This window comes from Hylaeus volcanicus, chromosome 1, assembly GCF_026283585.1.
Source record: "Hylaeus volcanicus isolate JK05 chromosome 1, UHH_iyHylVolc1.0_haploid, whole genome shotgun sequence".
In the NCBI taxonomy this organism is placed as follows: domain Eukaryota; kingdom Metazoa; phylum Arthropoda; class Insecta; order Hymenoptera; family Colletidae; genus Hylaeus; species Hylaeus volcanicus.
The window spans coordinates 4,197,777-4,210,320 of record NC_071976.1 but is presented as its reverse complement, the minus strand read 5'-3'; the positions used below and the strand labels follow the sequence as shown (position 1 = coordinate 4,210,320).

Below are 12,544 nucleotides of genomic sequence, written 5' to 3'. Positions count from 1 at the left end.
GATTCGCAGGTTCGTAAGATAAATTTTGTTTATTCTAGTGGCAATTAATTCGGCTGCTCTTGAAGTTATTATTTATCTTCTCTAATAATGAAAAATACTAATAAAATGTTTTCCGAGTATTTTCAGCGATAATAATTTAAACACAAACTCTCAAATGTAATTTCGCAATTTTTAATTTATTTTAACAAATAGAGTTACCCACTAAAATAATTACGTCTAGTGCCTCTGGTATAATTGCCACTAGAATAAACAAAATTTATCTTACGAACCTGCGAATCAGAGGAACCACGAAAGAGTCGATCACAGATTGAAACGTCGATAGAAAGATTAATATTTCTAAACGAGAAGGCACACGCGAAATTTGCGAATCTTCGTTTCCATCGGTGGCTGGTCGGCCTCCGGCTGATCGTGGCCCTGACACGATGTCGTTCTCGTTGCTCTCTTTGCGAATCACTTGAACACCACGAATGCGTCCTTGGTCTCTCGTTCTCGCGCTCTTTAGAATTCGCGGCCACGTCCTCCCGCCGCCTTTCCAACCGAGATAAAGGTAAGAAGGAGCAAAAGCGTGCCGAGTTTGGCAGGGATCCATACGTGCGACGAACTCGAGAAAGCGTCACGGCGAGGCGGGAAAGTCACCGCTCAGGATTCGCGGTACGTTGTTCTTCGAAGGAGCATCGAGACAATGCTACCCGGAGGACGAAATTAACATCGTGCCCGTCACGAAGCCGCTTATTCTCGACAATGCAAGCTGCTCCGTCTCTTAACTCACCCTGACCTAGCTTCCGTCGACAGAAATGCATATCGTTTCCAAGCATTTGAAACGGAACACCCGCGCGATGCGTTACCAATAAACGTTGAATTCGTCTGATTGTTCTCCGGCGTTCTATTTCTCCTGAAATGACGATGTTTGCTCAAGAACTGGCCCCATGCGTAGAGAACCGAGGCTGAATCGTGCGTCGCGCCTTCTACAGAAGTTCTGAAACCACTTGAACGAGCGTGGAACACGACCATCGCCATTAGCTGCAGCAATCAATAAATTTTCCATCGTCATCCGATAACGAACGTGTTATTCACATTGGGAATTATACATGTCATGAATTCGTTTCCCGAACAAAGAAACATAAAGAAGGAAGAGCTACGGTAGACAATTCGCTTGGATCAATTCAATTTGAATAAATCAATCGAGAGTGAAATAATTTCATTGAATTTGTCTCAAAATATATACATACCTCCACTATTACGGCTTCCTTCGATCACATTCGAAATTACTCGAAAAATTGATCAAAGCGAAATCAAGGAAATCGAAATCGAGTCGAGGACCGTGTAACGTGGAAGGAAAGTTTAGTTCCTGGCCAAAGAGGCGAAATTAAAATTACCGTAACTGGCTCGAGGGGCCAGGTGGACGGTGCAGGTGCAGGCGAAGCAAAGAAGCGTTCAGTCCGCGTGTGTGCAGATGTTCCATTCTAGAGTTACGCCCGATTCGTTTTTGCTTCTTTAAATTTAGTTTCTGCGTCGACGGTGTTACGTAATTTTCATATTCCCGGCTGCATCGCGATACGGAGTGTCCGGTATGGCCATACGATGTTCGTGGCAGCCATTAGCCGCGTCCCGTATCGCGGGAATAAATTAATAGTGTCTTATATATCGTTTAGTTTGATTCACTGTGCGCGAAATATCCACGGAAAGCTGCTTTTATATATACTGGCATATTTCTAACTTGACGCACGACTCAAAATAATGTCTACACATTTTTGCGTAGATTTAACTCGATTCGAGTTTATTACACTAATAACTTTTTATAATCCTGCTTGCACGCGCTATCGGCTTCAAAACAAATCAGTCTGAGGCAGTTTATATCGCCATTTATTGACTGAGGATTTTATGTACTGTGGTGCGTGGTAACACGGGAAGCTTAAAGAAAATATATGCAGAACGTGATAGAGCGACACAACAATATTAATATTTCACTATGCGCACTTTATGTGCTTTTAAGAAAGAGGAGAAGAATATCATTAAATCAGAAACCAACAATGTAAATAATGTGTGATTTTAGAGTCATGCGAGGTCGGAAAGGATTAAGGGTTATTTTTTGAAATCAGTACGTAAATCATTTCGCGACAAGTTCTGCGATCATACAATTGATACTTTCACAGTCACAAACTTTTTTCATTTCATTTCGAACGCTGCGATTGCTTTGATAGAGAGACTTGTAAATTACGCGTAACAACTTCGCGACCACCTACACGACCAATAAAGTTAGAAACATTGCGCCACAAATTCAGTTCTCTTCTGCGAAATATAAATCTGAGCGGATTTTGTTGACTCGTACTTCTGTCCTCGATGCGGTAACGCTACGCTGAAATCTTCCTTCACCGAGCACCCACTGACTTATGGTCGCCTCGTATTTTCTCACGATGGTACTACGCGATCGCGATGCGTCGTCTCTTTCTGATACCGTTGGTAAACGATTACCAAGAACAATGACGCGTAGCCGCGATAACACGTAAGCTACGGTTTCGTGACTAATCGTCCTTGCCGAGATCGTCCTCTTTATCTTCGTCATCGTAGATTACGTTTTACGGAGAAGATCCCGCGGATAGTATCTACTAATGAAAGTCAGCCGCGATTAGCCGCGTGCTGCAGCTTCAGGGTGTATTAACACCTTGGCTTCGCATGATGCAGACATGAGTCATTGAGATCTTCATGTACGTATAGAGTGTTAAAGAAAAAGGGTTCAGAACTTTCAAAGCAAATGGTACACGTTAAATGGAGGATAGAAAATCCTAGTAAATATAGGTTGAAGAAATAATATTTTCAAAATTATAAAAATCCTCACTTCTGAAAGTCAATCGTGAAAAAAAAATAATGGATTCAACGCTTGAATATTATTTCAGATTGTTGTTGGAGAATGTTGTTAGTAAGATCATGTACATTTTGATATGTTATTGCGAGAAGAATACCTGTGTATCTTCTAATTGTAAAGATGAAAGTCATTAGTAATTAAATATTGCATTTTACCCCTTACTTCAATATTTCTATGAAAACTATAAATTATTGAAAAAGTTGTACCAGTTGTCTTCCAATGTAACGTAATTGAAAGAAAAGTGTTATGCAGGGATTTACAGTAGACTGAAGTGAACAATCTACTAGGAAATTGGAGATCACCAGCAATAATTGTGACGAAGCTTGATCATCTTAAAAGATGCATGTATTAGAATAATATAAATACCACGTTCTGTATAAAATAATATAACAATATTTCGTGCCTTAAAATATCGACCAAAATTTCTACTTGTATTATAAAATCGTAATAACTATAACTGAAACAATCCAATTCTAAATGGACTCTTTGTTGTTCTGAATTATGTATATTTAAATTCATTAACATTTAGCGAGACACTTCTAAATGAACAACATTTCTCAGAGAACTAGAGGATAAGGGAACGCTAATACAACAGGATAAGATTGAACGAATAGACCAATGCAGAATACAAAAATGTTAATGGGAACATTGTATAACTCTTAGACAATGACAAATCAATCATTAGTAACCATGCAACTACCAGAGCGTGCAATATTGCCAGCAATTATAAGTCTCAGTGCCTAGATTTTTTCCACCATTTCGTTTCAAAAGGCAGTTACAAACTCGCGTCGAATGAGTCACCGCAGTTTTTCTCTCCCTTTTAAGTACAAATCGTTATCGTAAATTGCCATCGCGCGATGCTCATTTTCCCCTCGGTTACGAATCAACGTTACAGTCATCATTTTGCAACGCATAGAGTGCAGGTGTTTCACATAGAAAATAATTTAGTATAGGTTCGTTAAAATTAGTTGGTCAGATATCAGCTAGTTGAATACCGTCAATATTACAACGAAAACTTTATATTATCGCGCAATTCAACATAATGCGTATTGTAATTGTTCAGAATAGAAATGCTGTAATACAGGAATGAAAGAAGATCTCACCCCGAATAACATCGACATTTATGATAGTTAATTTAATGCCTAGAAGAGTTGCGGTAATTATAAAATCAAAAGGAAATCCCACCAAGTATTAATTATTTATAAGTTAATGTAAATATCGTTTCTTTTTTTTTTTTTTTAATGAAGTTTTAAAAATTTAACCCTTGTACGAATACTTATTGCTTCTGTCTATCTATCGATTTATTCTTTTTTCTTGTTGATTTCTCACTTACACAAAATACCTAATCTTTTCGTACTGTATCTATTCTAGACATTTCCAAGAATATGCAGAATATCATTGTTTATAAAAGAAGAAAGTTAACAAATTATACAGTTCACATAGTTTTTTTTGGAAATTGCTCGGTGTACGAATATTTTCTACACCCACCGTAGGTTAAACTTCCGGAAAATTCGAGATGTTCCTCGGAAAAGCGTCCGATTCGAGATGGAATCGGAACCCGTGTGGGAAAGCATATCTGGCGGCACGTGCCGCGTTCAGTTGGAGCGAACGTGTTACGCGACGCGCTAGATTTCCCGTGGCGAGAGCGCGCGAGAGTTCGGTTCGGTTCGGTTCGGCTCGGTTCGCTAGATCCCAGTGAAGTCTTTGTGTTCTCGGTACGTGCACCGTGTCCCACCGAGCGGGTCCGCCACGGCCGCGGCGTTCGGAATAATCTTGGGCTCTCACTCGGCTATCCCCGAGCCTCTTTCTCTCTGTCTCCCCCGAAGCGTTATATAAGAACCGACTCAGACTGGCCGTGAACTTACCGACGTCGTCGTCTTCGCGTTCGAACGCAGCCGCCTCCCTTTCTACGCGGAGGCGCCCGTTCGGTGCACTCGGCATGCAGCGAAGAGGGAGAAGACGGAATGCGATCGATTCAGTTATTCTTTCCAGCGGGATCGAGGGAATCGCTTTACCTGCCCGGTGCAGGCTCGCTTTATCTGCCCGGAGCACACGGGATCCTTGGAATGCGTTCCTACCACGGTGCATTGCGCGCGCTTTGGAGCAGTTTCTTCGGTATTCGGTTTTTTTTTTGGAGGGAAGGAGGTAATTAACGAGAGAAGCGTCAAGAAAATCAATTCGACTTTTAAATACTTCGAGTTTCTTATTGAAACTAGTATTAACAATGTTTTTACCGAAATGTTGGGTCTTTTATTGAGATAGAAAAGTAATTATACTGATCTGGCCCCTTCCTGATAATGTTAAATATATAGTAAAAGGTTTTGCAATTTGGGATACCTCCAAGACTTCATTTTTTATTCAATCAAAGATGGTATTGAATAAATATTTCCAATTTTACATGAAAGTGCACGTGATTAGTATCGATCGTGACAGGTGATGTCATTTAACACATTTCGAGTTAGGTAGGTTAAACTATCCCATCTTTAGCTTGGCTTTTCATGCATGCTGGGTTATTTTGTAATCCATCTCAAAAAGTTGAAATCACTCGTAGTCGTGTACGTTAAATAAATGAAAAGAGAAATTTATTATCTTTCATAGGGATAATTCGGAATATCTCTATTCCGAAATATTCTTTTTCCTGAAAAATTTATTATGAGCAAGTAAATAATTTTGGAGCTGAACAAGGAATAAAATGCAGTTTGAGTTTTATTTTTATTTTAAATCGTGTGTCTCGAAAAATTAAGTGTCCATCACGACAACGGCGACAGGCGTGCTTCCTTATAAACCAAAATCCTAAAAGTAAATCCTTTGAATGTAATACCTATGCGTTCATCGCTTGTAGTTATAGGACTAATCGTTTTTTGGGAACGTGTGGTTTGGAAACAAATGGTATATGTGTATATTTTTTGCTGAGGATATTGACACTATTATTCAGTTGTTGGTTTACGTAGTTTTACGTAATAAGCTGCTAGCAAGCTTGACTAATCTTTAGCATGCAAAACTATGTAAAAATAACGTTACGAAACACACTCCAAACCTATTCTAATTTTCGCATTAATTTTCTGATTGCGTAACAGTTTGAATATAATTTTGAAGCACTTAGAATAGAACTTGAAACGTGTTATCTAATGTCAAAAACAAGAATATGGAGGTAACCGAATATTTGAACTTGGTTAAAGTTTACGGTACTATTATTCCCAGCGGTTCGCATAAATAATGAAAATACTGAACAAAACATTCACTGTATCCAAAATCTATATTCCTTGAGATGCTATTTTGAACCGATTCAAACGGAGAACTTCTTTAAACATACAATTGTTTCCAATTAAAACAAATATAGTTAAATATTCCTTACAAATATTTTATAAACTCAATAAGCAGTCTTATCCATTGTTAAAGTTTTCGTTGAACGTATATTTGCTGAAATTTTCTATAAAACTTGCAATAATAACAAGACAGTACGAATTCCTAGAAGTTGAAACTATCTTCCTTCGAAGACTTGAAACGAATATCAGTCAGAACAAACGAGACCATCGATATTTGAAATTAAAATTAACTTAAAATGAATTTCAGTTTCGCAACGAGGAAAACGTGCCCAATTCCTGTACAATCGTGTTGCGAAAAATATGCTCAACTAGTTGACACGTTTCGTCCAAAATATGTTTTCGAAAACACCAGGTGATTCAGAGAAACCGCCGAAAAGGAAAAATAGTCTGCACGACAAAAACTCGACCGCTACATAAACTCAAGGAAAGAGGTACGAGGCCTTCATCTTGCTTTTTTTACGAACGAGACAAAGAGGATCGACCGTATTCACGGTCGATGTTGTTCATAAAAACCAGAAACGCAGCAAAAAGCTTTCTTTGACTGACAGATAAAAACGGATAACATTATCAGACGAGTTCGAGCGTAGTAAATATGAACATTTGAATGGAATACCATTCGCGTAGCAGAGCCTATTTTTTGTCCAATTTAAAGAATCCGGATTATCGTTGTAGTTCGTTGACAGCTGACGCGTTTCAAACTTCTCGCTCATTGGACGACGATAAAATTTAATCGTTCGTAACCGAGGCTACGTTTTTCTATCATTGAAATCGGTACATGCAAATTAATTCGATCTTCTGCGGTTCGTAATGTTATCCGGATTCGTTGTTTCGTAATGAACTTTATGTAACTACTTTGTAATCCCCGCCGAGAATTTCGTAGCTCGATCGAACTTTCCTGTTCGCGAATCGAATCTCGCCGTACACCTTGTTACATTGAAAAACAAAAAAGGAAAGCATAACGAGTTCTACTTTCCTAAGAAAATACAAACCGCCCTTTAAATAGCGTTGGAGCAATCTTTCTAAACCGGTGGTTCTTAACCTTTTTAACCTCACAGCACAGGTTCCGAATCCTGAATAATTATACCAACAAGAATTCTATATTCTCCTCTTAAGACAGAAATACGACAAAAAGAAAGATTCAACTCAAAACGAGCAGAAGTTTAAATATAAATATGATTGAAATGATTCGAGTATGTGTTATTCGAATATAATATAGTAAAGAATAAACATACATCTAAAATGCAAGATTTTCAAATCGATAATAGATGAAAGTGACGTTTGTACCGATGCTTGTTTCAAACTAAATTCAAAATGTGGTAACACTTTTAGAAACAATAAAAACCGATCCGCCGTCAAAAAATGGTTAAGAATAGCTGTATGAAAGAAACAAAAGTCCAGACGATCGCACACTTTTCCCCAAAGCACGCCGAGAAAACGGTAGCATCCCCACCTGTTCGACGTCAGGCAACCGAACGTCAACACCGATTAGCAGTAAATGATACTTGAAACAAAGATCCTCGAATGCGCGCACAAACCCATGTCACGTCCGCGCAGACGTTTCGAGTTCCAGACACGCGATAAGAAAATAAGCGCGAATGTTCACTCACCGAGATGAACCGCGAGGTTGTACCTCTCGAGAGCCTGAGCCAGGTGGCCCTCCTTCATAAGGATGTCACCCTCGTGTCTAGCTCGACTGGCCTCCGCCTCGCGTGGCCACCACTTTTCCACGAGCCTCTGAACAAGCACGTTGGTCTCACCCACGGCGACGATCTTTTGTCCGCACACGCGACAGCTTTTGCCCAGCTCCACGCAATTCTTGCAACACGTATGACCGCAGTTCGTGGTCACCGGCTGGCAGAGCGTACCCTCGCAGAAAGGACACGCGAAGGACGTCTCGATTTTTCTTCTGGAGCTCGTAGACGCCGCAACGCCGGCCAGTTCCTCCAGGAGAGCATTGGCCAGATGCTTCAGTCTTTCGGTTGGCATGGTTCTTACCGCCAAACACCTCGAGTAAACCCCTATGGACTCCCTGATCCGTCCGCACTTGGCCAACGAGTCCCCGTAACCAATCAGCATCTCGAAACTGGCGCTCTGGTGCTTCAAACTTCGTTCGTACATCTCGACGGCCAGCCGATAGTTGCGCGAGGCGAACGCTTCTTGCGCTAACTCGGTCATCTTTGCTGATAAACAGTAGCCACCCCTCGAGGAAGTTTCCGAGTATCCGAGCCTGGTTGGCTCCGATATTTACGCGCTCACGTCGATCGCGGGGTAAACCGCGAGACAGAATCCACCTGTCAACTGTTTTCGAGACTTCGACGCGGCGCGCATTTTATTTCATTGGTTATTTAAAAAGAAAAAATAAATAAATAAGAAAAGAAAAGAGAAACGGTACACTTTTGCAACATTTGAACAGAAAACAACTGGCGATCGTATCGATTCCTTTTCTCCTCCGTGTAGCCACGTCCCGATGAGAGGAAAACACTTCACTGCGATACGAGAACGTCGGCCGCGAGCTTTTTATCCGAAGCTTCGGGTTCGATAAGTAGATTCGTCGAACACGTTTGACAGTTGGCCGGCCACGCGGTAAGTAGAATTCACGGCGAACAGCAGCACGCCAGACACAGCTGCTATGCACAGCACGACGGCGCACTGACGACTGCCGCCTCGGTTGTCACCGCTCGCTCGGGCCACTGTCAGAAACGTAAACCAACCGGGCAGCGAGCGGGGTTGCGATGGAGGTGGTGGTGGCGACGGCGTCGGTACAACCGTGGTGGCAAGCCAAACGGCGACGGCAGCGCCGCGCGACGGTACACACACCTTCGACTTCTCGCTGCGTCTACTTCGCCAACTGTTTCATGATACCACGGACCGTGACTGTGTCAACGATTCTACGTTCTACGTGTGCGACGGTACGACGGTATCAAGCCACACCCCCCGGTTACGTAGATTAACCGTGGAGTCATCCTGCCACGATGTAGATCCTCCCTTAACCCGATGTCTTTCCCCTGTCGACGTTATCGGGACACTCCTCTCCCTCAGATCATCCCCTCGGCCCACTTGGCGCCGTACCGTCCGAGTTTCGAGTAACGGTCCAGAAGTTTGGACGAATTCATTGTTTGTCGACGTTCTCCGTTATCCTGTCCAAAGATCAGCGTCGTCTGCTGTCCGTCGAGCGTCGCCGCAAGGCTGATCGATGAATCTTCATCGCGTTTTCCTTTGTTCCGCGGCGTACGGTACGAGTCCCGTTCATCTCGCGGATGACATACTCTCCGAGTATCAACAGGCTCGGCGGCGCAAGAGGGTATCGAGCGGCGTCGCCTGTCCGCGCGTCCTGACGCGAGCTACCCGCGCTTCTGGGGTAGCCAGCAGCTGAGCCGTCCTTGAAACGAAGAACGAAGCTACGCCGGGGGTAGCGGGCACGTAAACTTTCACGGAAAATTACGGTAAACAGGTTGCTGGCCGTGGCAAGCGACCAGATCAGCCGGCAGAGGGTCGGTGAATCGTTCAATCAGGACACTTGTTGTTGCCTCCCGTCGCGTTGTCTGTGCTCGATCGGTGGTTCATCCACTCGCCGAGTGGAATCGTCGAAGGGACGGGATTCCCCCTTCTTGAAACGCGGCAACGCACTGCCTTATCGTCGGGAACTCGCGGACGAAGCAACCGGGATGCGCGACCGCCTGGGAGCTTACATAAAGAGCTCGCGTCGGTGCACAAAACGTGGCGGGAGCGAGTCGAGTTTCGATTGGATCAATTATTCCACGGGCGAGCCTCGGGCTCTCCGGGCTCTAGGAATCTTACTGAGCATGAGCAGTAGCGCATGCCTGCTCTACGTCGCGGTATTCCGTTTTACCCGGCATCGAGGGACCAGACCTGCGTGCGCTGCTTCCCTCGTCGTGTGCCATGCGTGAGCGAGTATGCATCGCCGGCAGCTGACTACGCAGACGCACTCTCTACGCACTTGTCTACTGGCCACGTTTGCGCGGTGCAGCCGATGCACTCTCGTGCCCACGAGCGCGCGTGTCCTACGGCAGGAGATGATGCCAGCACGCGTCAGACGTAACGCGCGCGCACGATATCGAGGGTTCATTCTACTTTGGACCGTGCGTGCTCGTCGACCTGTTTACCGACTATTTCAGAATGCCTGAATAGTTTCATCGTTGACGAAGATAAGTACGATACATGGCCTGGAGAATCGAGAATGTTGTCTTTTGCGTCTGTGGAAAATGGAACTGTTTACAAATTATTCGATCCATTTGGATGTGGATTTAACCTTCTTGCACTCGGAGAGCGACTCTCAGTCGCCACTGGGTTTTACGCGGTGACTCAACTGACGACGAAGAGGCAGCAGAGTCTTTGTTTATGTTAGGCTTCGTTGAACTTCGAAATGTTGATAACAATATCAGTCTATGAATAGATTTCTATGTGTCTTATAGATTCTTTTAGAAAGCGTAGAATGGTGCACGTTAAAACAGCGACGAGATCTTTTATTCCATATTTTATAACGTCTCCAGCTATTAGTTGACCCAACAGACACTTGTTTGCTGAAGTCTTTATTGATTTAATATGTTTGCAGACGTGTAAAGATAGATTTCTATAATAAAATCTCCTATATAATAATAGATTCGTGAATTATATTATTATACCTTTTGATGAAAAACGACAATGTTTATAATTAAAATCTTTTGTTTTTTATGTTGTAAAGATACATAGAATATTAAAATAAAATATCTATTTCTTTATGTTCATTGATTTTATTTAATCTGTAAGAAGTACGACAAATACTCGCAAAATCGTTTTTAATGCTAGTTTGCCCTAGGAAAAATGTTATCAAGCATAAAGAGCTAATGTATTGTAGTTTGTGTATATGTATATGTGTATATGTAAAGTTAAATTTTATAATTTGAATGTTGTTTTTTGATGATATGATTATTCTTTTCACTTGTGTCTCCGACAGTAAGTCCATTACGTCCTTACGTTTTGCTAAGCTTGAGAGTCCAGGAATATAACGTTGTTATTGTAGAGACTCTAAATTATTCGTATTTTGGGATTCACGTCCTTTCCATAATGGGTTTTTTTTTTATATTCTGTTTAGCACATAATCACGATAAAATATTACCTCGTTGACACTGAAACTTTTTTATGGACCTAATCAACATGTTTTTTTTAAGTATTATTCCTAAATATTTTGTTTATCAAGAAACTGGACTTACTTCGCTTTAATAACAAGCGAATTATAGCAATATAATTATTGGTCGTGCTTCTGTATATTTTTAACAAGAATTTCGAAGGTTTACGTTCTTTTTTTTTTTTTAAATTTCGCGTCCCAAATCATGAAAATTTTAGAAATTCCAAAAGTTTGTGCGTTTTAACGTTGAATAACTGAATTCAGCGTGGCCTCGCACATTTGGAATAATTAGATTTCCCTTTGTGCTCTGTTTATAGTCTTTGGAGTCGATTAGTGTCGTATACGTAATACGCCTGTGCCAAAATAAACAATCTACGTACGTACTTCTCTTTCTCTTCACTAGTTACGTAAAACAGCTCAGTATTGTCTATACAATAAAACACCTATTATCAGTATTAGTAGGGACAAAAAACATTTCCGATAATCATTCCACAAAAATGAAAGCAAAAACTTTGTGATAGAAAAATATGACAGATATTTTCATCGAATGACATTCATTATATAAGAATCTACATTCTCGTTGAAGGGTGGCACGATAACGTAAAAATGAATCGTACGTGAGTGAAGCGAACTCTCGCAAACGTTTCGGTAAAAATATTCACGAAAAAGAAATACTAAAAAAATCGAACTAACTATGAATCACCTCAGTATTGATATTTAGCGTAATGTACAGCTTCAGTAAATGACAAAGATCGTCTAAGATATAATTAATGCATATCTTCATCATTTGTTCACCGAAAGTATATTTTACTTGAGAAAAATTTAATTTATTCATTTATTCAAAGACTTTATTCAACATATTAGAACGTAGAATAAATACACGAGAATAATAAGTAAGAAAGACGATATCACATGTACAATTCCAAATTTATGATATTACACGGGTACGATTTGTTTCTTCTAATAACAGATTTTCTTACAGTCGACGTTCTACGCAATTCTGCTGCATTACGGATGAGGAAAATAGAATACCAAAGCGATTATTTATTGTCATTCAACTTGCGAAGGACTGCAAGACTTTCTCGATTGCATTTTCTGATTATAATCGCTTGTAATACATCGAATAATCAAAGTTTTACACGTAACGATAAAACACACGCCTCGAACGCCTACTTACTTATCGCATGATTAATTCCTTTATTAATTACTACGTCGCGCTATTACACGTGT

General features: G+C 41.2%; 1 protein-coding gene across 1 annotated transcript in view; it reads right to left on the bottom strand.

Annotated features, from left to right (window-relative positions):
• LOC128874783 (LON peptidase N-terminal domain and RING finger protein 3) overlaps nt 1-10,811 on the bottom strand; it is a 64,661-nt gene extending 53,850 nt beyond the window's left edge. The window contains exon 1 of the mRNA XM_054119849.1: nt 7,797-10,811. Coding sequence (XP_053975824.1) covers nt 7,797-8,364 — 568 coding nt within the window. The 5' untranslated portion in view covers nt 8,365-10,811. The remainder of the gene's footprint in view (nt 1-7,796) is intronic.
• Nucleotides 10,812-12,544: the final 1,733 nt, after the last annotated feature.